Source organism: Musca domestica, unplaced genomic scaffold, assembly GCF_030504385.1.
Source record: "Musca domestica strain aabys unplaced genomic scaffold, Musca_domestica.polishedcontigs.V.1.1 1, whole genome shotgun sequence".
In the NCBI taxonomy this organism is placed as follows: Eukaryota; Metazoa; Arthropoda; class Insecta; order Diptera; family Muscidae; genus Musca; species Musca domestica.
The window spans coordinates 24,140,233-24,167,204 of NW_026712114.1; the positions used below are offsets into that span (position 1 = coordinate 24,140,233).

The 26,972-nt window shown below is 36.2% G+C and overlaps 1 protein-coding gene across 10 annotated transcripts in view; it reads right to left on the minus strand.

Annotated features, from left to right (window-relative positions):
• Positions 1-26,972, minus strand: part of LOC101888466 (collagen alpha chain CG42342) — a 516,353-nt gene that overhangs the window by 395,584 nt on the left and 93,797 nt on the right. For all 10 annotated transcript variants that reach the window (XM_059120826.1, XM_059120815.1, XM_059120811.1 and 7 more), the window contains exon 3: positions 7,343-9,923. In XM_059120826.1, the coding sequence (XP_058976809.1) occupies positions 7,343-8,711 (1,369 nt within the window). In that variant the 5' untranslated portion in view covers positions 8,712-9,923. The remainder of the gene's footprint in view (positions 1-7,342; positions 9,924-26,972) is intronic.

Below are 26,972 nucleotides of genomic sequence, written 5' to 3' on the forward strand. Positions count from 1 at the left end.
CAAAAATTGTTTCGTTATTGCCTCAATATAGTCGTAATAATTCAATCACCTTTCCACTTAAAGGGAACGTGTGCAACATTGTAAGGATCGCAGACGACTTGGAGCACACAACAACTAATAACATCAAACCTGTGACCCCTTGGGGCAACACCTTGAACACACAGACACACAAATACACGAACATTGTGATACCCTTCGTCTAAGTCAGCAAGTCAGGCATTGCTAGGCGCTAGGTATTGGATTGATGACAAATTTATTTTTCGTCTTTTCTTTTTTTTCTGGTCAACCATGAGAAACAACGCCACTGAAACCCAACAAATAATGCAAAACAAAGGACCATAAAGAAGGCTAGGCAAGGAATGATTGCCAAAAAGAAGGAAAAGAAGAAAATAAGAAATTCAAACAGAAAAGTGCCAAAGTTTTGTTGAGAGGCATCAGCTAGCAAAGCGAAATGTGTCGTTGTCGCCTGAAATGAATTTTATTTATAGCTTCACACATCTGGCCATTGATTGTTTTCTTTTATTTTTTTTGGGAAAGTGAAGTTGTTGGAACCACGACCAACATGGGGACATGGACTCTGATGAAATTGAAAATATTAGACAATGACTGGTGCCGTTGAATCACTGCCTTTCTGAGGGGTGGAGTATTGAAATGACAGACTCCAAGAATTTATGTCGAGAATGTTATGATTCAAAGTTATTTTGGGTGAAATAGTCTGGCTAGGAGAAATAGTTCCTGTGACTATGGATCAGTTATTTGGTTGGGGTGTTATAAGGTCACACATGAAAATGATGACAAAGGCAATAAGTTATGTGTTTTTTGTTGTTGTCGTTGTTGCTCAGGACAAGGACAATTTTGTGCAAATCACAGCCAATGACAAAGAAACCTAAAACTCCAACAGTTTTGGGCCAAATGGAAATTGTGTTGTGGGAATTGGGCTTTGAAATGCCAGACAAATTGTCTCGGCCAATTTGTGCAGATGTCGAATATATGAAGACATCATCGGAATGTTTTATGTAGTCGCACTGAGGGGCATAATAAAAGCTATGCTTCCAACATATGGAACACCATTTGGTCTGTTAAAAAGACAAGGGGAATATTTGGTTGTGGATAACTGAGGTATAAATAGACTGCAGGGTATATAGAAAAAAAAAACAAGTTGAGGACATTAAAAAAAATTATTTTTGGAAGATAAAGCTTCAATCTTAAATTTCATAAAAATAAGTTTAAGAAAATTACCAGATTTTTTTTTCCTAAATTTCCTGGTGCAATTCGATGACTTGTTTTTTAAATTATAATTTTCAGAACTAATTTCGCTGGCTGTGATATGACAGAAAAATTGTCTCGGCCAATTTGTGCAGATGTTGAATACATGAAGACATCAATGAAATGTTTTATGCAGTCGCTCTAGAGAAGCATACATTTCCCATGCTAAAAAAGCTGTAAGTTCGGCTGGGCCGAACTTCGAATACCCTCCACCATTTGGAATGAATTTGGCAATTATCAAAAACAATAAAATCCGTTTAAAATTCTGTTAAAATCTTAAAAATAAATATTCAAGCATACGTAACTTTTGTCATAAGCCATTACAATATTCAAATGTGAATCTTAAAAAAATCGGCGAATAATGCAGCTAAAATCATTAAAATATATGGGGGCTATACGAAGACGTTGACCTGCACTTACAATTTTCTGTCATAGGCTGTATTATCCACTACGAACATCAAATACTAAATTTGAAAGAATTCCGGTGAATAATGTCGCTAAAATCAACAAAGTACCGAATATCGGGAGGTACAGTTACGTGGGGACTATTCGAAGACGGGAGCCTGCACATACAATTTTCTGTCATAGGCTATAGTATCCATTATGTACTTCAAATACTAAATTTAAAACAATTCCGGCGAATAATGTCGCTAAAATCATCAAAATACCAAATAACGGGAGGTACCTTTATATGAGGCCTATACGAAGACGTGGATCTGCACAGACAATTTTGTGTCATAGGCTGTAGTATTCATTTTATACTTCAAATACCAAGTTTGAAATAACTCCGATGAATATTGTAGCAAAAATCATCAAAATACCGAATATCGGGAGGTACCATTATATGGTGGCTATACCAAAACGTGGACCTACATGGCCCAATACCAAAAGTCATGCCGGCATAATATACATTTGAGTAAAATTTTATCAATCTATTTTAATTCGTTCGGAAGCTAGAGTGATTTCCACAGACGGATAGACGGGCGGACATCTCTAAATCGACATATAATTTTATGCTGATCAAGAATATATATATATACTTTGTGGGGTATAAAATGTATATTTCGAGGTGTCACAAACGGAATGACAAACTTAATATACCCTCAATACAATGATGGAGGGTATGAAAATGTTGTTAACTTGCAGGGAAGAGGTGAATTGAATATAGTAAGGATGAGGGGTCTTGTTTTATAAAGACACTTTGATTTGTTTCTTGAATATAACCATTCGTGGCAGTGAAAGGATCATTTGGTTTTCTGTGACCTATGCAACACTATTTTGTCTTCTAAGGTATGCAAAAGAAAATTAAGCTTTTTATGGCCGTTTAGAACATTATTATAAAAATAGGCAAAATGGTTATCTTTGAAAAAAATTTAAAAATAATCATTTGCCTATTTAAAAAAATCCTTTCTTTAAACAAAATGTCAAAAATTGATTTATAAAAGTTTATGTTACTGGTCCTTTCATTGCTGGAAACACTCTTTGAACAATTCCATTGGAAAACTATTTTGCAGAAAATATTGTATAGAAAATCAATTGACAGGTCGTTATTCTGCAGTTCTTAGCAAGAATATTTTTAAAAATTAATCGTTAACTATTTCTTAGCAGAAATACACATTTTAGTAGTCTTTAAAAAATACGGCATTTCTCCTTTGAAGTCTTTAGAAAACAATTTTTTATACCTTCAGCCAGATGGCTTTGGTCAGACATAAAATGGACAATATTTGGACACTGCTTCGGAACCAGTCCCATAAATGGTTAACAATATGAATAATCATAACGCAAGCCAACATATATTTAAATATACGATCGTCGGCTGAGGGCAAAATCGACTGATGGTTTTAAACGTGTTTTTATAACCTCCAACATACTTCGTCATTCCGTTTGTAACTCCTCGTTTGTAAATTGAGATAGAAGGCTTTGTCTATGTAGGTCAATGTTTTCCTTTGAAATTCAGTGCTTAGAATTTATAGTTGTTGCTTACCCCTATGGCAGAACATTATATATACGTACGTTCTCCTACAGCCCCCATATAATTGTATCTCACCATATTCGGTATTTTGATGATTTTAGCCTCAGCTTCCAGCGGAATAGCTTAGAATTCGGTATAAAAGTTCTACTATCTGTGGCAGAACATTGTCCATATAACTCAATGTTTTCGTACATCCCCCATATTCGGCATTTTGAGCATTTTAGCCCAAGCTTCTAACGTGGCAAACATTGCCTATATAGCTTCATGTTTTCTTATAGCCATCATATAACGATATTCCTCGATATTGGACATTTTACCGATTATAGCCACATAAAGGCTTCTCTACTAATGCTGCAGAACGATGTCTATGTAGGCCAAGGTTTTTCAAAAATCCACATTCTCCCAGGTTTCGTTATATAGATTTTCGTTTATAGATTTTAGGCAAATTTTTTATAGAATTGTTTGAAATATGGATTGTATGTTCTCATCGAATATTGGAATCATATTCGGCATTAACAGACATATTTTAACATTAACTGCTTTTTATTTGTTAATATTCACATACTAATATTATTCCAAAAAATAGTTTTATTTACTTCTCAATGTGATTATCGCTTAAAACAGCATTTGTTTTTAATTTCACGATGATTTTAATATTTCCTTGTTAATAAATATTTAAAAAAAAAATCCACGGATTAGTTTTTTTGTTTTTTTTTTTAAACCACGATTTGATTAAAGGATTTTCTAATAGATTTTTTGAAAAAATGATTTGATTTTTTATTTTTTAAATTCATGATTTTATAGGTTCTGATTTCTTTCAATTAAAGATTTTGAATCATTTTTAAAACATTTTATTTTAAAATGTTCTCAAGTTTTAGAAGAGAAAAACTTTTGCCATAAATTTTTAGTATTCACAGACTTATATTGATTTAAAATTAGCTTTTTCAAAAATCACAATCTGATAGTCGTTTAGAACAGAATTTTTTATATTCACGATTTTTGAATGTACGATATTATTGCCTTTATAAAATAGTTTATAAAATAATACACAAATAAATCCACAATTTACTGGTTGTTGTTTTTAATATTAGTTGTAAAAATATTCTTCATTTTTTTTTCATTCACGATGTCATGGACTTTGACGTTTTATTTTCAATTAAATATTTTCCTTCGTTCGTGGAAGATTTTAGTTCAAAAAAATTTGGCGATTTTTTAATATCCCCAGACTCATATTAAAAAATATGATTCACAGATTTTTTTAAATCAACGATCTCGAAAATTTAATATTGTTCTTTCACGCTTATAAATATTTAAAAAAAAAATACACGAATTGATGGTTTGTCGTTTTTTATACAGATTCCATGAAAGATTTTTTTATATTCTTTTAATATTTTAAATATATTTTTGATAGGCACTGGGGTTTTTACACAGACTCATATTAATTGAATAGTAGTCTTTTTTTTTAATTCACAATCGTTTAAAACAGTATTTGTTTACCTCGTTTTGATATTTATTTCAAATATATTTTCTTAAAAAACACACGACTTGCGCTATCATAGCCTTTTATAAAATTATTTATAATATTAGCCATATATTTACAATTCTTGGATGGTCTTAATCCACTTTTATTTGGAATATTATTGATAAATGCACGACTTAATAGGCGTTAAATTTTTATTATATATTCACAATTTGGAATTATCCGTGGAATTTTTTTATCTCTTGGCCTTCGTTTTATTAGTATGCGCAAAGAGATATTGCTTCAAAAATAGTTTTTTTCACAACGTTTTTCTTTTTTTTAATTCACCTTATGATATTTCGTTTAAAAAGTATGTTTTTTTAAACATTTTGAAAAAAATTAAAAAAATATAGTTCTTGGATTTTTTTAGACCACAACTTGATGGAAAACTATTATTCTCTTATATTTTCATGGGAAAATATTGTTATTCTTTAATTTGCGATTTGTTAGGTTTTGGGAATTCATTTTTAATTCACTCTTTTCAATTATCATTTGGAAAATTTTATTTTAAATTTTTAACATCTTAATTGTTTTCAACATCCACAGACATATATTTCTTCAAAAGTAGGTTTTATGCAATGCAGGAAGGCTATCAAATTAGCCTCTTAAACAGTTTTTCACGATCTAATATTTCTTTACAAAATGTATGTTTTTAAAGATTTGCTCGATTTATAATTTTTTGATTTTTTTTGTTTAATTTTAATTTTTTAATTTTAGTTTTAAACTAATATTTTTTAAATGTTTTTTTTTTTAATTCACGATTTGGTAGGTTTTGTGCATTTATTTTCATTTCACTATATTAAATTATCTTTTTGAAAGTTTTATTTTAATTTTTTTTTTCACGGTTTATAGTCCTATTTTTTTAAAAAACCACAGACCCACATCGCTTCAGAAAAAGTTTTTTTTTATAAAAAAGAAATCACAGTCTGATAGTTTTAAAAACAGTTTAAGAAATATTTTTTAAAAGAAAAAAATATTTGCTCGACTTGTTGTTCTTTAATTTTTCTGTTTAATTCCACAATTTAATGGAAAATTATTTTGTTATTAATATATAATTATTAATATTAAAACGTTTTTTTTAATTCACGTTTTGGGTGTTTATTTTCATTTCACTATTTTAAATTATCCTTTTGAAAGTTTTATTTTAATTTTTTTTCGCGGTTAAGAGCCCTAATTTTTTTTAATAACCACAGACCCACAAAAGTTTTTTTTTTTTAATCACAGTCTGATAGTTTTTCACAATCTAATATTTCTTTACAAAATATATGTTTTTAATGATTTGCTCGATTTGTAATTTTTTAATTCCTTAATATTACTAATAATATTTTTAAATGCTTTTTTTAATTCACGATTTGGTAGGTTTTGGTCATTTATTTTCATTTCACTATTTTAAATTATCCTTTTGATAGTTTTATTTTAATTTTTTTTACGGTTTAGAGTCCTAATTTTTTTAATAACCACAGGCCCACATTGTTTCAGAAAAGTTTTTTTTATTAAAAAAAATCACAGTCTAATAGTTTTTAAAACAGTTTTCCCGATCTAAAGTTTTTTTAAAGAATATTTTTTAAAAGAAAAAAAATATTTGCTCGACTTCATAATTCTTTATTTTTTTGATAAATTTGACAATTGGATAGAATATATTTTTTTAAGTATTTGTTTTAAAATAATAATATTACTTAAATGTATTTAAATGTATTTTTTTAATTTCACGATCTAATATTTTTTAAGAAAATATTTTTTTTTAAATATTGATTGTTTTTGGAATTTTTCTGTTTAATTCCACATTTTTATGAAAGAATATATTTTTTTAAATATTTGCTTTTATTTTTATTTTTTTATTTCACGATTTAATATTTTTTTGTTTTTAGTTTAAACCAACTATTTTCAGGCATCCTTTTGAAATTTTATTGAAAGATTTTCTTCTGGTTGTGAAAAGCTTCGGTTTTTGTCCATGGTGAAGTGGAAGAATATTTTTTTAATATTAACTTTTATTTTTTTATTATTATTTTTTTTAATTCAAGATTTCATTTTTTTTTTTTTTTTGTTTAAAATCCACTATTTCCAGCCATTCTTTTGAAATTTTATTTTAAAAATTTCTCCTGGTCGAGAAAACTTTAATTTCACTCAACCATAACCCAGGGGTAAAGATTTCCATGGTAACCTCATTCCAATTCTTTTGACAATTCTGTTTTAATTGATTATCTCATGTCGACACGTTTAAAAACAAAACATTTCACCTGCCTAAACTTCACCCCCTTTTTCCGACGAATAGATAATAAAGAAATTAATGATAAAAATCTTGTATTTCCTCTACTCCACAACGACTTTTCTTTTTGTTGTTGTTCTTGTTTCATTTTTTTCACGGCTTCTACAACTTAACCACACACTTGACACTTTTGTTTTGAATGTCAACAAAAATGTTGCATGAAATGAAATGTGGTTAACCTCAAAGTTAAGCCATGGCCTATGACGGCCGCACAATAAAGCCACAACACAAAGTTGAAACTAACGGTCAATGGCGTTTCAATGATCGAAGATAATCCACTGAAGGTGTGAAGAATTGTAGAAAGAAGAACTGTTCTTACCTGGTGGACATCCACATTCTTGGAAGGGCGCCAAACGTTGTTCATGTGAGGAGCTGAGGCCACCGCCTCCTCCTCCTCCGCCACCACCCATACCCGAGCCAACGCCCGTTTGTCGTCTGCTATGCTGACGCCGGCTAATTTGTAATTGTGAAACATCTCTACGCAGACGATGCAATTCGCCAACCTGGCGTGTGAGAAGCCTCACAGCCTGGCTAACATCTTTGGCATTATCCAAATGGAGAATGGAATTGAGACCACGTTCCCGCAAACCATGACGCTGCGACGAGGACACCGTATAATCCGAGGCATCATCCAAAATGCTATCGCTATCTTCAAATTCATCATCCATGTCGGGGTCTTCATCATCGGCGGGGTTTTCCGAGGCGTTAATGTCTTCTTGGCTACCAAACGACTTTGGCAAACGTTGCTGATATTGCCTTTCCTCCGCCTGCCTTTGTAAATCCGCATTGACCTGTTGTAGTTGCTGTTGTTGCAAACGTAATTCCATTTCCACACTGCCAAGACGTTCCTCCAGCTGCAGCAAGTGACGCAGCGAATGTTCCATGTGGGTCTGCCGTATATTGCCGTACAGCGAAAAGCCCAGTGAGCTGAGGCAAATTAAAAAGAAAAATATGTGCAGCAGTGAGAGGGAGGCAGATTTCGCTGATGATGAAGCTGATTTCGAGGTGCTGTCGGCGACGGAGGACGTTGTTAGAGGTGTGGAGGCAATTAGCGTTTTGAGATGGAATGATGCAGGTGGTTTGATTAGCGTTGATGTGGGGCTGCTGACTCCTTTGCTTCTTAAGGCAGCAGGAGTTGTGGTATCCGTTGTGTTTGTTGTTGATTTTGTTTTAATGGTTGGTAGGTGAGACGACGAGGAAGAAGCGGAAGATAAAGGCTGTGGTGCACTAGCTTTGGCTGTAGCTAAGGAAGGATTTCGTTTATGTTGCTGTTGTTGCTGTTGCTGCTGCTGATTAAATCCTTCAAGGCGACTAGTTTGCGTTCGGTTTTGTGCATTTGACATTTGTGGTGATGGACTGCTGTCGCTGTCTCTCAAATGTTGATGGGCTTGTAGTTGTTGCTGTTGTGGCATTTTGTTGCTGCCTTTATTGTCCTGATATGTTGCTGGTTTTGTTGTTGTTGCTGTTGTTTTAGCACTGTGGTCATTGTTTTGATTGTGCTGCTGCTGATGATAGGAAACTATCTTGGCTGGGCCTGCACTTGATTCGTTTGTCGTTGAGCCCAGCATATTGTCATTGTTGTTGCCGTTTGTTGACATTGTTGTTGTTGCTGCTGTCCTCATGGAATTTATTGCAGCACTGGGTGTTATTGTTGTCGTCCTCTCATCACCCAGATCCTTTTTTCTCATGACTCCCGTGGCGAGCTTCTAATTTTCTCCTTTGTCTAATCCTCGAGAATAGTTTCCTCTCCTCTTTCGCAATCGAGTGTCAGTTTTGCTGGGAAAATATCCTTTTGTTATTTTTGGCTCCTTTGTTTATTTTTTGTTTCGTTTTCTTTCTTTCCTTGATTTCTTGTGAGGTAATTGTTTTTTATTCTGTTGTGACAACGACGACGAATACGACGTTCTGTCTGTGTCGTTATTCCTTTGGCTGCTGCTCTTGACGATGATGATGACGACGATGCTGCTGTCAAATCATGCAAAAGTAAACTGAATGTAAACTATGGACACACCAGCTTGAGGGCATTACAACGACTGACAAGGGAGAGAGAGGCCCCTGCGGTGGGAGAGCAAGAGCGTTGTAAGAGTGCGTGTGTTTGAGTGGTTTGTAATGGAAACCCGTGGAACAACTCAAAATCAGGGGGAGGAAATGGAAAACAGAGAGCCCAAGAGAGGGCTGAGAGTGCACAGAGCGGCCAGAGAGGGGTGAGAGGGCGAGTGCGTTAAAGACAACCAAAATGAAAACAAACTCTAATGTTTGTTTTTCTTTTTCACTTCTTTTTCTCTGTTACTCCGGCGAGAGTAGTTTTCTCTGCAATTCAATCCAGGTAGCCAGGGAGTGGGGGGAGTGAGCGATTGAGTGTTTTTTTTTTTGTCTTCTCAAATGATTGTTTTCTTTTTTCATAAATCTTCTAGCCTCATCAAAAACGTTTCGAACAACATGGCAGTAGGGTAACCATGGCAATACATGCTCCAAGGACTATCAAATTGCTCTACATAACATCCTGTTGGGTTTCAGTTTTTTCTCTCGTTTCTTTTTTTCGAAATCCTTTGTTTTTTTCCTCGTTAGACTGTTATTCTTGTTACCAATACTGCCGGCCTGGCTGTCTAACACTTATCATAGCTTGTGTGTGTCCTGGTTTAGCCGGTTTTTTTTCGTTCGTTTTTTGCTGGCTTTTGTTTCGCCAAAGTGTTGCCGTTTCTTGTAACTTCTTAAACAAACTAACACAACAACATTTATTCTTTGTTTTTCTATTCTTTTTTGTATTTGAAATTTTGTCACTTTCAGTGTTTGGTTTTTTCTGCTGCTGATCCTTCAGATGTCTGGTTTCAGTTTTTTTGGCTTGACTACCAGTTTAATTTAAGACCAGTCCAAAGGAATGTCAAACAATACATTTAAGGCTGCAAAGAAAGAAAGAAAGAGAAAATGGGTTTTAGGAAAAATTGTTAAATTTTGAAATTGTTTCAAATACCGTGAATTAATTTAAACAGAGATATTGTTATTTAAAAGAAAAACGTAATCAATCTTCCACTTCTTTAAGGAAATCTGTAAAACATATTTTCTTAAAATTGGTATGAAATTTTGTATAACTTCAAATTTTTTTCTGGTATAAAAATTCTTAAATGGAGAATTCATTTTTTCTAGCCTTCTACATTTTTTGCTTTATAATGTTACAATTCTAATTCTAAAAAATCAAAGTAAAAAACTTCGCACGTCTTTGCCCACAGATGTATACCCGCAGCCACTTTTCGATTATTTCAATTTAATTGACTTATGTTATGATTTTTCAAATTGGGCAAATATTGTCCATTTCATAGCGGACCTAAATGAATATGATATATGTTGTGACGTGCCAGGTTATCGGCTAATTCCTTCACTTTATGTGAGATATGCGATAATTTTTAGAAAATCATAAAATATGCGTGAGATACTAGATATAGTCGACCGAAATATTCCATTTTTATACCATCCACCATAGTATGCAGGCTATATTAAATTTGCCATTCCATTTGTAACACATCGAAATATATATTATAGACCCCACAAAGTATATATCTTCTTGATCAGCACAAAACTCTTTGTCGAATTAGCGATGTCCGTGCTTCTATGGAAATCATTCTAACTTCCGAACGAAATAAAGTCTGCAGGACTTTTGGTATCTTAAATGGGCAATGTAGGTCCACGTTTTGGTATATCACCCATGTAATGGAACCTCCCTATTTCGGTATTTTGGTTATTTGGGGGACGTTATTCACCGGAAATGTTTCAAATTTAATATGTGAAGTTCACTATGGATACTACAACCTATTACATAAAATTTTCCGTGCAGGTCAACGCCTTCGTATAGCCCCAATATAACGGTACCTCCCGATATTCGATATTTTAATGATTTTAGCGACATTATTCACCGGAATCGTTTCAAATTTGATATTTGGATACTACAACCTATGACAGAAATTTATGTGTGCAGGTTCACGTTTTGATGATTTTAGCTACATTATCGACACACTTTTTTCAAGTTTCGCATTTGAAAATTGTAATGGCTTATGCAGGTCCACCTCGTCGTATAGACCCTAATATAACGGCTAAATGCGGTGTTTTTAAGATTTTGACAGAATTATTAACGGATCTTCTTTTCTTGAAAATTAAAAGTTCCTTTCAAATGGTGGAGGGTATTTAATGTTCGGCACAGCCGAACTTACAGCTTTTTCACTTGTTATACTTCATCTCATACAGATAAAAATATTGGTATGGGCAAAATTACAAAAAATCGAAGATTTATATCCAATTTTAAGAGAGATCTTAACTTAACCACATAACCACATTTAACATTTAACCACATTTATCTCAGATTTCTGCTTGAGAGAAATCTTTAGATACAGCAAGTTTCAAAGAATCGCCGACTTGTTTCGCAAGTTATGGTAGATAAAAGTATTGGAAAGTGTTGCCCTTTGTGGATGAGTTACCAGAATGGGTTCGCAGATGTATATTATCTTCACAACTTATCTTGAAATGATGGAATGCGCACTAAATTATTTTCTTTCAAAATGTTGATATTTTGTGGGGGAGATACCAGAAGGAGTGGACCGATATTGCCCGTCTCCGAACTCGATGTAAGTTTGAAAATAATATTACGATGTATAAAGTTTGCATCAAATTGGATACCCCCTTCAAGAGTTATCATGCGCACCAGCCAGACAGATAGACGGACGGACATCGCAACAATTTCAACGTCTTTTCATATTAAAATTATTATTGCCGTATCTAAATCCAAGAAACCAACCTCCATATCGAATGTCAGGATTTAAGCTCTATCCGTACGTAGAGTGGCACTTTTCGTACAATTATAGAACACATATCCGAGACCACCTCTACATGTCCAGGCTACACATGAACATCGAACTTAATACCAAATTTTAGATTTCAAGCACTATCTGTTGAACCAATACCAAATTGCACGAAATATAGTAATAGTGAGTACATTTCGGGTGCTTGAAGTACACTTTTCCAAAACAACCTACTTCCAGCAGGGACCCCAATACAGCGTTTTAAAATTACAGCTTCACCCGTTCAGCTCTAACCAAACTGTTCCAAATTTAGTACCATTTAGTACAGTTTGCATGCTTAGTACACTTAGATTCCACCCTTGATAGAATCAGCTAGATCAGTCAGTCAGTTATTTCACTACTTTTTGTCTATAAAAATTTTCATAGATTCTTAGCGCTGGAGTAAGATTTAGAGATTTAAAATTTTCAAACAATTTAAATTTAATTTAATATTTTATTTTGAACATTAGGTGGTTTAAGGTTTAAAGACTTTGCCAATGTCCTCTCCTCAACCTGCACTGTTTCATTTCTCCAACAAAAACACCATTGCCTTGAAATTAATTTCAAAGTATAGCCAGTTTTTGTGAAATATTTTTGGTCTTTTAGTTTATGTGCTAAAAATCCCCTCAAGACATTGAATTTCAGTTTGGCAAAGTTTTCTTTTAAATGGGAACAAGAACAACAATACCAGCACCAATACCATCCTCAGGTCCAACTCAATCCTCCCTGCCAAACCAAAACCATTAACAAAATAGTTTTTCTTTAAAAAATCATTACTTTTTGGGTTGCTGTCTAGGCAGCTACAATTTCAGTGTCTATTTCTTTCATTCTGTGGCGTTTTTTGTTTCTCATCTCCTTGTCCTTCTTTTTCTTCTTTTCCTTTCCTTCAGCTTTTGGGGATGCATTAATTATAAGCGTTAAATTAAATACACACAATGCCTTTTAGCTTAACACATAAAACTTAATACACTTAATTCATTTTTCAAAATTACTGCAACAACGAAAGCAAAAAAAAAGATCTCGAAGACAGTATTGAAGAAAAGAACTTGAAGAAAAGACAAATACATCGAACAAAAAGAAGGGAAGGAAAAAAAGGAAAACTTGGCATGCGGAAATGGGGAAATAAGGATAAGAAATGGAAAAGGAAAACACAACTTAACAAAATGTTGCACCAATTTGTAAATTAAGTAAAAAACGCTAACCGATTCTCCTCTCTCGCCTGGGGATGGGATTGAAAACAAATGAATGAGGGAAATGAGCTGAAAATGGGGAACCACAGGGGAACCTTGAGGTATGGAATTAAGGGAGAGTGGAATATTTGCCATAACCTAGCAAAAATTGGTAGGTGTATGTACCACTTTCAGAATTACCAGTAATGACAACTACATACCCTCTTCATTGTCAGTAAGCAAAAGGTCTCCTGGCCTTAGAAGACCTGCATAAGGTCTTCTATTCATAGGAGATCTACTGAAGGTTTTATATCAATAAACCAGTAAGGAAAAGTAAAAAGTCGGGCGGGGCTGACTATATGATACCCTACACCACTATGCGTATTTAGTACTCCACCATTCGGTACAAATTTGGCAATTTTCAAAAAAATAAAATCCATTTAAAATTCTGCTAAAATCTTAAAATTATCGAATGTAGCCGCCTATTAGGGCCTATACTACGACGTGGACCTGCATACGCAACTTTTGTCATAAGCCTGCACAGACAATTTTCTGGCATAGGCTGTACTATCTATTACGAACTTCAAATACAAAATTTGAAATAATTCCGGTAAATATTGTCGCTAAAATCATCAAAATACCGTATATCGGGGGTACCGTTATATGGGGGCTATACGTAGACGTGGACCTGCACGAACAATTTTCTGCCACAGGCTGTGATATCCGTTACGAACTTCAAATACCAAAGTTGAAATGTTTCTGGTGAATAATGTCGCTAAAGTCAGCAAAATACGGAATATCGGGAGGTACCGTTGTATGGGGGCTATACGAGGACGTGGGCCTGCAGTGACCATTTTCTGTCATAGGCAGTAGTATCCGCTACGAACTTCAAATACCAAATTTTAGACAATTCCCATGAATAATGTCGCTAAAATCATCGAAATACCGAATATTGGAAGGTACCGTTGTATGGGGGCTATACGAGGACGTGGAGCTGCAGAGACAATTTTCTGTCTCAGGCTGTATTATCCATTTCGAACTTCAAATACCAAAGTTGAAATATTTCTGGTGAATAATATCGCTAAAGTCAGCAAAATACCGAATATCGGGAGGTAACGTTGTATGGGGGCTATACGAGGACGTGGACCTGCAGAGACAATTTTCTGTCTTAGGCTGTAGTATCCATTACGAACTTCAAATACTAAAGTTGAAATATTTCTGTTGAGTAATGTCGCTAAAATCACCATAATACAGAAAATGGGGAGATACCTTTATATGGGGGCTATACCAAAATGTGGACTTAAATTACCCATTCTAAACACCAAAAGTCTGAACCGATTTTCTTCGAATTTCATGTACTTGCTTCTAGACTGAATTCAATTGGATTTTCCAACACTCAGGTCATCCGGCCCACAGGATTCAGCACCAGCGCACTCAGCACGCACCACCCAAGAATGGTTACAAAATGAGATACCTTTTTTCATTTCCAGCGCACAATGGCCACCAAAATCTCCAGATACCAATCCGTTGGACTATTGTGTCTGGAGTATTTTGAAAAGCAAGGTTGGCACTAAAAAATACCAAAGTGTCGATCACCTCAAGCAAGCGCTTCGCCGGGAATGGGGCAAAATACCGCAGAGTAACATTCGGGCAGCGTGTGGCGGTTTCATTGGCCGTTTGAAGGCCATAATTCGTGCCAAAGGTGACCCAATTCAAACAAATCTAAACTTATTCTAAAATTTGATGCTATTTCCGACATTTTTTTGGGTTCATTCAATAAAATTTAAGACGAAATGTAAAAATTATGGCGTTTGGCTTTGTTGCAGGTTTTTTTATCTCACCCTCTATATATGGGAGCTATAGCTTCACCAAAGTTGATCTACTTGCTTCTAGATTCGGAATTGCTAAAATTCAGTTCATTAGGGCTGATATTTGCCATTTGGTGCACAATAAACTTGATATCGGATAAAGATATATATGGGAGCTATATCGAAATCTGAACCGATTTTCACCAAATTTGATGTACTCGCTTCCAGACTGAATTCTGTTAGATGTGTAAAGCTCAGGTCATTTGGACTGATATTAGCCATTTAGTGAACAAATCACCTCAAATCGGTTGAAGGGAAGCTATATCTAAATTTGAACCGATTCTCATCATTTTCAATAGGGTTCGTACTTGGGCCTAACATATATTGTTTGAAAAATTTCATCTCAATCGGATAATAAATGCGGCATACATTTAGTTCACAAAAATACATGGACGGAAGGACATGCATAAATCGACTCAGAACGTGATTGTATGAGGATCCTCAAAAGTAACTAGAACTCTTTCTCGTTTCCTTCTCTCCCCCATGTATGGGGTATAAAAACCTGCAGAGGCCCCTCTATCCATAGATGAATTGTGAAAAAAAAATCATAAAAATATGGAAGAGACCTGTAAACGAAAGATATGCAGAATGTATTTTTGTCATCGAAGACACGCAGAAGGTCTCCTAGCCATAGAAGAAAATGTTCTTCCTTTCATAGAAAATGTTCTCCCTTTCACAGAAAATGTTTTCCCTTTCATAGAAAATGTTCTCCATTCATAGAAATTCTGGAAATGATGACTTTATAGAGGGTGCACTGTATTGAAGTTTCCTAGTAAAATACCACCTCCCTTGAAGAAGAAGCTTCAAAGAATAAAAAAATGTCCGATAAAAAATTCATTTAATCAAAATCATGGTTTACACTGGGGAATCTTTGTCAGACAGACTTAAAGAAATTGTACACACATCCCGACAACCGGACATAGCAAAACCTGGGTCATTGTTGCCTGTCTGCCTGCCTGCCTTCGTGCAGCAGCAGCAACAGTTCTAGTCTAAGTGCCAGTCTAGTGGCAGTGGCAATAGTCCTAATAGTAAATGACTGTTGCAACAGCATCCAACAGCTGTAGTTGTTGTTGTTGTCGTTGTAATTGCTAGTAGTTGTTGTAGTAGTGGTAGTAGCAGCAGCTCATTTCAATGGCCAGGAGAGCCAAGGACTGGCTGGCTGACTGACTGAGTAATATCATCTTGTCTAGTCAAGTCTCGTAAAGTTGAACAAGTCTCGACGTCTCATTTGAGTTGTTGTACATGTAGTTATCCTCTGTAGCTTGTTCGAGAACAAAAACAACAACAGGAAAACATACTAACACTAGCATGGCAAATTTAACGCTCATGGTTTATAGTTAAAAAAAATTAAATGAATGAAAGAAAGAAGAATGAATGACTGACTGGCTGGCTGGTTGGAAGGCTAGATGGATGGATGGATGGATGGATGGTTGGCTGGCTGGCTGACAGACTAACTGCCTGAGAGAGAGTTGAAGAGGAGTGAGTGAGCCCGAGGAGTTTGTTGATGTTTTTTTGCTTCATGTTAAACAAACAACTACTTCTACAACTATATTATCCTTTGGCAGCACTCATACATTCATTATCCTGCACTCTCTCTCACACACACACAGCCTCACACTCATTTAAAATAAACACTAAAAAACTTTCCTCTTTCAGCTCTTCGCAGACTATTATATTGTTGTAGTTTTTAATTTGTTGTTGAGTTTTTCCGCTCGTCTCTTGTTTGCTCAGGTAGGGAGGAGAAAGGCAGAGAACGGAACATTGCCATAGAATCCTGAAATACAAGTGGTATTGCATAGTTTATTTATTTAACACATTAAATCAAACTGCCGTCAGAGGACTTAACTCGCCGTGACATTGAAATCCACTTCACTTTACCGGGACGAAGGGGAAGTCCATGCAATCAAGGGAGAGAGGAGAGTTTGGGACATCGGAGAGGTCAGAGGGCGGAGGGAAATAGAAATTGTATTAAAATAAACATTTTTGTATTTTTTTGGCAGTTCGGAGGATGGACTAGAAGAAGTATAAGGCTCCATCATATCATATAGGATGGGGCAAATTAATTCATTTCAGTTTGAAACTCCTGAAAGTAAACATCTTAGACCTCACTAAGAAATTTTGCCTGGATTTAGCTATGTCCGTCCCTCAAAGGGATCTCTTTGGGCCATTTTCAAAATATAGTTTTAAAACTCCATTTTAACGCAATCCTAGCTAGTGAAAATTTTCTGCAAAATTTTTTGGTCACAAAATCTGATATGGGTTCCAGAGTATACTTTAAATCATGCTTAAATGCCAGGAGTCCGAAAATAAAAAAATAGGATTCAAGTTGTACTTTTATACCATATAAAACATATTGTGGTAAGGGTATTATGTCTTAGTGCATTTTTTGTAGCATGGAGAAGGAAGCGAGATAGACCCATAGTTACTTTTGAGAATCTTCAAGGAATCAATGTATTTTTGTGAACAAAATGCAGGTCGCATTTATTATCCGATTAAGATGAAACCTTTCAAAAAATATTTGCTTGGCCCAAGGACGAACCCTATTGAAATTAGTAAGAATCGGTTCAAATTTAGATATAGATCCAATATATATCTTGAACCAATTTCGTGTTAATTTTGCACCAAATGGCCAATATCAGTCCAAATGACCTGAATTTTGGCAAATCCAACCAAATTCTGTGTAGAAGCAGGCATATCAAATTTAGTGAAAATCGACAAAGAAATACCTCTGTCAAATTCTATCGAGATCGGATCAGACTTGGATATAGTTTCAATACGTATTAATTAGATATCAAGTTTGTTGTGCACCAAATGGCTAATATCAGTCCAAATGAACTAAAACGTAACAATTCCGACTGAATTCATTCTAGAAAAAAGTACTTCAAATTTGGTGAAAATCGGTTCAGATATAGCTCCAATATTTGTTTCCTACGTTTTGGGGATTTAAGTCTCTGAAATGCGAAATAACAAGAATGATCGTTGGTACCAAATATCAGATACAGCTCAAAAATACCTCTGCCAAATTTTATCGAGATCTGTTAAGATTTTTATATACCTTCGATATAGTAGTAGTAGTAGTAGTAGTAGTAGTAGTAGTAGTAGTAGTAGAGTAGTAGAGTACCTTCGATATATATTCATTCGATTTGACGGTTATTGCCCACAATATACAGGGTGAAATAAAAAAAACTGCAACAAAGTCAAACGCCATAATTTTTAATTTTTTTAAATTTTATTGAATGAAAGCAAAAAATGTCGGAAATAGCATCTAATTTTAGAATAAGTTTAGATTTGTTCGAATTGGTCACCTGTGGCACGTATTACGGCCTTCAAACGACCAATGAAACCGTCACACGCTGCCCGAATGTTGCTCTGTGGTATTTTGGCCCATTCTAGGCGAAGCGCTTGCTTGAGGTGATCGACACTTTAGTGCCAATCTTGCTTTCCAAAATACTCCACACAATATTCCAACGCATTGGTATCCGGAGATTATGGTGGCCATTGTACGCTGGAAATAAAGCGAGGAACCTCACTTTGTCACCATTCATTGGTGGCGAGGGCTGAATGCGATGGTGCTGAGTCCTGTTGGAATGTCCAAGGACTGCGGCCAAAATGTTTGCGTGCCCAAGGCTTTAATACACCCTCCAGATTTATTCTGATACCACGGTGGATTAATACGAGCGGAGAGCGACCATCAGCGCTATGGCGGCCAACCGAAGGTGCATATTTCCAGCTGATCTAACAGAACACGATCATTTTGTTTATTTACAAACTGCTGAAGAACGAATGTTTTCTCACCAGAGAGAACCAAATTCTGCAGTTCACGACTTTCAGACAAGCGAAGCAACTCTGTAGATCTTTTGAGTCTAATTGCTTTCTGTTGCGGTGTAAGTTCTTGTACTTTTTGGAATTTCAATGGCTTTACCCCGAGCTCATTTTTCAATATTTGCCGTGACTGGAATAATTTTAACAGCCGTCGGACGACTGGCTTGAAAATGACCGCATTCTGAAAGTGGTTGCAGTTTTTTCATCTCACCCTGTATATATATGATACTACCAAAATATGCCTCTTTGAAATAACGGTTTTAGACCCCAGGTCTCTTTGGACCAAATCCGTTCCCGGAAATGTGGAGTCGATCTAGGGATGTCCGTCCCTCCGTCCCTCCGTCTGCCTGTCTGGCTGGCTGGTGTGCACGATAACTCCCGAAGGGAGTATCCGATTTGGTCCAAACTTGGTACATCGAAATATTATTGTCAAATTTAGATCGAATTCGGTGATGGGCAACATCGGTCCACTCCTTCGGGTACCTCCCCACTCAAAAGGTTACAAATTTCAATGAAAATAATTTACCTCATGGTAGAAGAAAGCATCATTCGATTTTGTGCAAACATTGCCAATCCCATTTTTTTGTTGAAAATCGATAATATCGGCCCACTCCATCAAGTATCTCCCCCACAAAGGGTCAAAATTTGCAATAATTTTAACTGTTGTAAAATGTGACATAAGAGTCTTATTGTCTTCAAATTTCACATATCCCAATGTTTTAACCAACACAAAATCTGGTGTGAAAATGGAATATATAGATCGACTCCTTCTAGTACCTACCCCACAGCGGGTCACAATTTTAAATAGACACGAAACACTTAAAACGGGAAATGAATATCCGATTCCTTTTAAACTCGGAAATTTTTACTCTTGTTATAAAAGATCTGGCTAAAAGGTAGAATATAGGAATATATCCTGTTACCTCCCTCTCAAAACATCAACATTTTTAATAAAAGATAACCCCTATAACATGCGAAACATCTCAACGATTTTTATCAAATTCAGTGTATCTCAATATTTCTGTGAACCATAGGTCCAATCGATTTTTCTCGTAACAATTATTCTGACTAAGGCAAGAAATGCCATGGTTTGGGAAAGAGCCACCAATCCTTATCAAGAACAATAGCTGGGGATATACAGCTGTCGGCTGATACTTTTTAACTTGTTTTACTTGCTTTAGGTCTTCTGTAAATATTGAAGGACATCAGTGGGTAGGAAAAACTTACTGTTACTAGCAACTTAGAAAATCTAACAGAATATAATTCACTAGACCAAGTTAGCAAAGGTTATTCTATGGCCGGAATGTCTTTAATATTTTTTAGAAGATATTTCAAGAAGGACTTACTTACAGATCCTCTAACTTTAGGATGCATTTTATAAGTTCCCTACGTATGGAATTTGGCAGACTTTCAAATGTTAAAATTCATTTCACGCCTTCAGTGGGATGAAAACCCCCAAGGTTGTCAGTGGCCAGAATGTTTTATACAGGTTATTTAGGATAAGAGGGCTTTTGAGAGGTATCTACATACCAGACAAAGTTATAGTTCAGCAAAATCTGCAGGGTCTTACACTTATCTTCCATGGCCAAAATTGTTTTCCCGTTTTCTATTTCTGGATGACTTTTAATAGGCTTTCAGGCAAAAAATCCTGATTCTTACTCCTCCTAATGTTTTCAGTGTATTCCATTCATATTGACGATTTCAAAATCTGATATTTATATGGGACCTCTTAAGGTCTACTTTACCGGCATCTAGGTCTCCTACATAATTTAAAATCGTCTATATGACGATACAGATACTTCTATTGATATAATAGTCATCAAAGACTTTTATTCATCTTCTATCCTTATAGAAGACTTCAAGGTTTTTCTTCTATAGAGACCTAAAGTTCCGTTATTCATATATAAGACCTCAAAGTACTATTATCTATCTACTAAAAAACTCGATGTTCGTCTATCCATACAATTCCGGAGGAATCTCCTATGTATATAAGTCCTGAGTCCTTTGTATGGAAAACCTTAAGGCTGTCATTTGCAGAATGCAGTTCCGTAGGACTTTGATGTAAAAAAAAGTCAAGGACTTTATCTACTCCAATGGTCTGCTATCATTAAATTCAGATCTTAAAGGTCTTTTACTATGACAAAGGACTTTCCTCTCTGTTGACTTCCTCACTGGATGTCTCATAAAGGTATGTGTGTAAAAATATGACTGGATGTTCGTTATAAATACCTGTGGGTGCCAATGTTAGTTAATTGTAATTCCATTCCTAAAAAAAATCCTGAATCCCTCCTTAAGTTTTTTTAAAGCCACCCTTCTATAAATATTTATTTTTCTCCACTTGCAAGCAAACCTGTGTTACCTAGCTTGCCTTCAAAATGTTTTTTTTGTTTCTCCTCTCCTCACTGGTATTTACAACAATTTTGTAAGTTTCTCGACAGTTCATTATTAGTGTTGTTGTTGTGGGTCATCTACATGGACTGTCTGGGTATGGCATTCCAAGGAAATGGAAAAAAACTAAGGAAAGTGCGTGTTTAGATATGCGGAAATTGCTAACTCCGTTGCTCCTTCGTCTTTGTGTATTTTTTATATTTTTTTCTTTTTTGGGTTTGGTCACTGATGTTTGAAAGCCAAAAAGGGTTATCTGCATTATATAGCTATGAAGGGAATTGAAACATTTAACATGCCCTTTTTTCTCCCCCAGCTGATTTTCATTTTCTTTTCAAAGTTTTGCCAAGAAATTGAATTGAAATTCTTTACAAGTTGTCTTTTGGGGCCGAAAAGAACAAAAGTTCCCTTCGGATGTGTATGTGTGTGTTCGACGATGTGGAAAAAAAACGGTAAGACTTGCACAAAATATATTAAGTAATTTTCCCATGGCACCTATAAGAAGTAACACAAGGCCCGCAAACACACACACATGCGCGAACCTGCTCGAGAAAATCATGTATTCCATGGGGTATAATCAATGTGAAAAGATTGATAACGAAATGTGAAGCGCTAAACAATTTGTAAGAACGTGTGTGTGTTTTTGGATTGTTTTATTTACTTTCACTTGTTATTTGGTTTCGTCTTGGGTTTTATTTGTTGCAAAATCAGAGAGGGATGCTTAAATACAGTTGAAATTAAAACAATAAAAGGATTCAGTATAATTTGGAATGTGCTAGTGAAAATTGAGGAAGAAGTTTAGGTCTTCTTTGTGAATTGTAAATCTTAGTCTTCTGAAGGAATAAAGGGCAGAAAGGTTTTCCAGAAGACCTTGAGGTCTCCTATAGGAATATATGACCTTGGGGTCTCCTATATGAATAGAAGACCTTGAGGTCTCCCCTGAGAAAAGAGAAGACTTCAAGGTCTCCTATATGAATAGGAGTCCTCAAGGTCTCCTATATGAATAGGAGTCCTCAAGGTCTCCTATATGAACAGAAGACCTTGAGGTCTCCTATACGAATAGAAGACCTTCAGGTCTCCTATACGAATAGAAGAACTTCAGGTCTCCTATACGAATAGAAGAACTTCAGGTCTCCTACACGAATAGAAGTCCTCGACCTCTCCTATACGAATGGAAGTCCTCGACCTTTCCTATATGAATAGGAGTCCTTAAGGTCTCCTATACGAATAGAAGACCTTGAGGTCTCCGATATGAATAAAAGACCTTGAGGTCTCCCATACGAATAGAAGACCTTAAGGTCTCCGATAGAAATAGAATACCTTGAGGTCTCCGATATGAATAGAAGACCTTAAGGTCTCCGATATGAATGGAAGATCTTGAGGTCTCCTATACGAATAGAAGACGTTGAAGTCTATTATATAAATAGAGGACCTTGAGGTCTACTATATGAATAAAAGATCTGTAAGCTCTTCTTTGTCGCATAGAAGCTCTTTGAGCCTGTATATGGCGCATTGAAGCCTTTTGAGCTCTTCTATGGGGCATAGGAGACCTGTGAGCACTTCTATGGCGCATAGAAGACCTGTGAGTTCTTCCGTGGCGCATAGAAGATCTGTGAGCTCTTCTATGGCACATAGAAGACCTGTGAGCTCTTCTATGGCGCATAGAAGACCTATGAGTTCTTCTATGGCGCATAGAAGAACTGTGAGTTCTTCTATGGCGCATAGAAGACTTGTGATGTCTTCTATGGCGCATAGAATACCTGTGAGCTCCTCTATGGCGCATAGAAGACCTGTGAGCTCTTCTATAGTGCATAGAAGACCTGTGAGCTCTACGATGGCGCATAGAAGACCTGTGAGCTCTACGTTGGCGCATAGAATACCTGTGAGCTCTACGATAGCGCATAGAAGACCTTTGGGCTCTTCTATGGCGCATAGAAGACCTTTGGGCTCTTCTATGGCGCATAGAAGGCCTGTGAGCTCTTCTATGGCACATAGAAGACCTGTGAGCTCTTCTATGGCGCATAGAAGCCCTTTGAGCTCTTCTATGGCGCATAGAAGACCTGTGAGCTCTTCTATGGCGCATAGAAGACCTGCGAGCTGTTCTATGGGGCATAGAAGACCTGCGAGCTGTTCTATGGCGCATAGAAGACCTGTGAGCTCTTCTATAGCGCATAGAAGACCTGTGAGCTCTTCTATGGCGCATAGAAGACCTGTGAGCTCTTCTATGGCGCATAGAATACCTGTGAGCTCCTCTATGGCGCATAGAAGACCTGTGAGCTCTTCTATAGTGCATAGAAGACCTGTGAGCTCTACGATGGCGCATAGAAGACCTGTGAGCTCTACGTTGGCGCATAGAATACCTGTGAGCTCTACGATAGCGCATAGAAGACCTTTGGGCTCTTCTATGGCGCATAGAAGACCTTTGGGCTCTTCTATGGCGCATAGAAGGCCTGTGAGCTCTTCTATGGCACATAGAAGACCTGTGAGCTCTTCTATGGCGCATAGAAGCCCTTTGAGCTCTTCTATGGCGCATAGAAGACCTGTGAGCTCTTCTATGGCGCATAGAAGACCTGCGAGCTGTTCTATGGGGCATAGAAGACCTGCGAGCTGTTCTATGGCGCATAGAAGACCTGTGAGCTCTTCTATAGCGCATAGAAGACCTGTGAGCTCTTCTATGGCGCATAGAAGACCTGTGAGCTCTTCTATGGCGCATAGAAGACCTGTGAGCTCTTCTATGGCGCATAGAAGACCTGTGAGCTCTTCTATGGCGCATAGAAGACCTGTGAGCCCTTCTATGGCGCATAGAAGACCTGTGAGCTCTTCTATGGCGCATAGAAGACCTGTGAGCTCTTCTATGGCGCATAGAAGACCTGTGAGCTCTTCTATAGCGCATAGAAGACCTGTGAGCTCTTGTATGCCACATAGAAGACCTGTGAGCTCTTCTATAGCGCATAGAAGACCTGTGAGATCTTCTATGCCACATAGAAGACCTGTGAGCTTTTCTATGCCACATAGAAGACCTGTGAGCTGTTCTATATTCATTGATGGCTTATGTATTCACAAAATATTTATCAAATATTTTTTTTTCAGTTTGTAAAAGAGAACTCTTTTGGGTTTGTACGAATCTCTTCGCTGATTGCTAACATTATTTATTGTAAATCCTTTGAACATTTCAAAGATATTGCCAATCCTTAAGGTAACAAATCTCTCAATTTTGTTCCCTTTCCGAAAAAGGAATATAAATGCTAAGCAAAATGTCAGTTGCCAAGCTGATACTGATGATGATGATGACTGTGATGAACTGTTGGCCCTGATAGTCAACACAATTTTGTTGATTTTTCCTGGGTGCGAACGAATGAATGGTGGCAGTCAAGTAAATATAAATAAATAAATAATCATACGTATTGAATTTTCGCACTCGCCCCCAAACAGAAAACGATTTGAAATTCAAAATAAACCATCATCAGCAAATATACTCAAGAAGCCCGTTGAGGGGAAAAGGGGGACAGAGTGAGCAACTTTACCATATTTGTTGAATATCATATGCATACAAAGGAAAGTGGCATAAATGTAAAGGATTTGTGTAAATGAATTGTATTCTCTTTGGTTGTCTAGGTATTGGTTAACCAGATATTTTCTTTTTTTTTTTGGTATTGAACACATACGAAATTCGAGAAAATTGTCTGTCTCTAAGTAGGTAAGTGTGTATGACTTTGCGTGTGTGTGTGTGGCATTTTTACCATTTTGGTTCAGTTGTGCGGAAAGAATAAATTTAGCAAATAAATAACTACCAATAATCCTTTTTCAATATATTTCGAAGATAAAAGCTTTCTATCTTCTTCTTCGTCTCTCTGTGTCTGTGTATTCTACTTGTTTTACATATAAAAAAGATTCCAGCTAACCAACCAGCCAGCCAACCATTCGGACGACCAACCACATCAATGCCATCCATGGCTTTGGTCCAGGCCAACACACAATTTCATTCTGTAGAATTTTTAGCAATTTAAGCCAACAAGTGTAGAGCTGGCTTCAAGTCTAGCTCCGGCGAGTAGCAGCCCAACTGGCTTTGCCTGATTTGTAAGTATGTGGGCGTGTTTGTGTGTTACTTGATATGTTAAATTTTGCTTAGCTTAAAAATTTTGTTGTTGCTGTTGTGTTATAAATCTATCTGTAGAACATGACCTACCTACATATATTTACAAAAAATGTAGACCAAAACACATGCTCATTTACACATGGACAAAAGCCGGGCCAAAAGGATAGTTCGTGTAAAATTTAACCCAATACCATTTAAAAGGGAAATAAGGAACAGAAAACAAGAGACATGAGGAACACCAACAGAAAGGCAAAAGGCGACTTCATCATTGGCGTTAGTGCCGGGGATGTTGTTGTTGCTGATGATGATGACGACGACGACGCTGGAGACCACACACAGATAACGCCATTTAGATTATATGTATATAGCGTATCTTATGTTTGTTTTCTTACTTATTACTTTTGTGGGGCTGCGCTATATATGGGAGGGTCCTGGTAGGTTTGTCATTGTCTATGTAACATTTCAGTTAATCGTGGTCGGGGACAATATCAAGTAGCGATGGATCGACAAGATACCCTAACATTAATACCCTTTACTTTTTATACCCACCACCATAGTATGGAGGCTATACTATGTTTTTTATTCCGTTTGTAACACCTCGAAGTATGCATTTGAGACCCCACAAAGTATATATATTCTTGATCTGCATAAAATGCTATGTCGATTTAGAGATGTCAGTCGTCCGTAGAAATCACCCTAGCTTCCGAACGAATTGTAGGTTAACGTTTTGGTATAGCCATCACATAACAGTACCTCCGAATATTCGGTATTTTCATGATTTTTGCAACAATATGAATCGGAATTGTTTCAATTTTTGTATTTGAAGTTTGAAATGAATACTACAGTCTATGACGGAAAATTGTCTGTGCAGGTTCGTATAGCCCCCATATAACTGTACTTCACGATATTCGGTACTTTGTTGATTTTAGCGACATTATTCACCGGAATTTTTTCGAATTTGGTATATTTGATGTTCGTATTGGATACTACAGCCTATGACACAAAATTGTGCAGGTCAATGTCTTCGTATAGCCCCATATAACGGTACCTCCCGATATTCGGTATTTTGATGATTTTAGCTACATTATTCACCGATTTTTTTTGTTTCGCTTTTGAATATTGTAATGGCTTATGCCAAAAGTTACCTATGCAGGTCAATGTCGTCTTATAGACCCTAATATAACTGCCACATTCGGTATTTTTAAGATTTTAACAGAATTTTTCGGCCCGGCGGAACTTACAGCTTTTTTATATGTTTCTTTTGAGCTTTCTTTTGTAAAATATGAGACACAATTTATATAGCACTTTTGAGATCTTCTCTATACAGATGAGATTTTTAGACCCTACAGCAACCACAAGGTGGTCAGGGTATTATATCCTTGGGCATTCGTTTGTAACAGGCAAAATAAAACAAGATAGACCCTTACTTCCTTTTGATGATCTGCATAGAATCACATTCTAAGTCGATTAACGCATGTCCGTTAGTCTGTCTGTCCATAAATTTTTGTAAACCATGTACTGGTAGCATTTATTGCCCGATCCCGATCAAATTTTGCACAAGACATGTGTTTGACCTAATTACAAACGCTATAGAAATTGGAAATAATCGGAAAAAAATTGATATAGCTCCAATATATACAGGGTTGCCCATATTCGACGAACCTTTGGGCCCTTTGGGCCCATTCCAATCGACGAGGCTTGTCCGCAGGCAACATTCTTTGCGTCAATTTAATTTTGTACGGGGACAAATGCAAATCAATGCGAATAATCCGTTGTAAAGTGG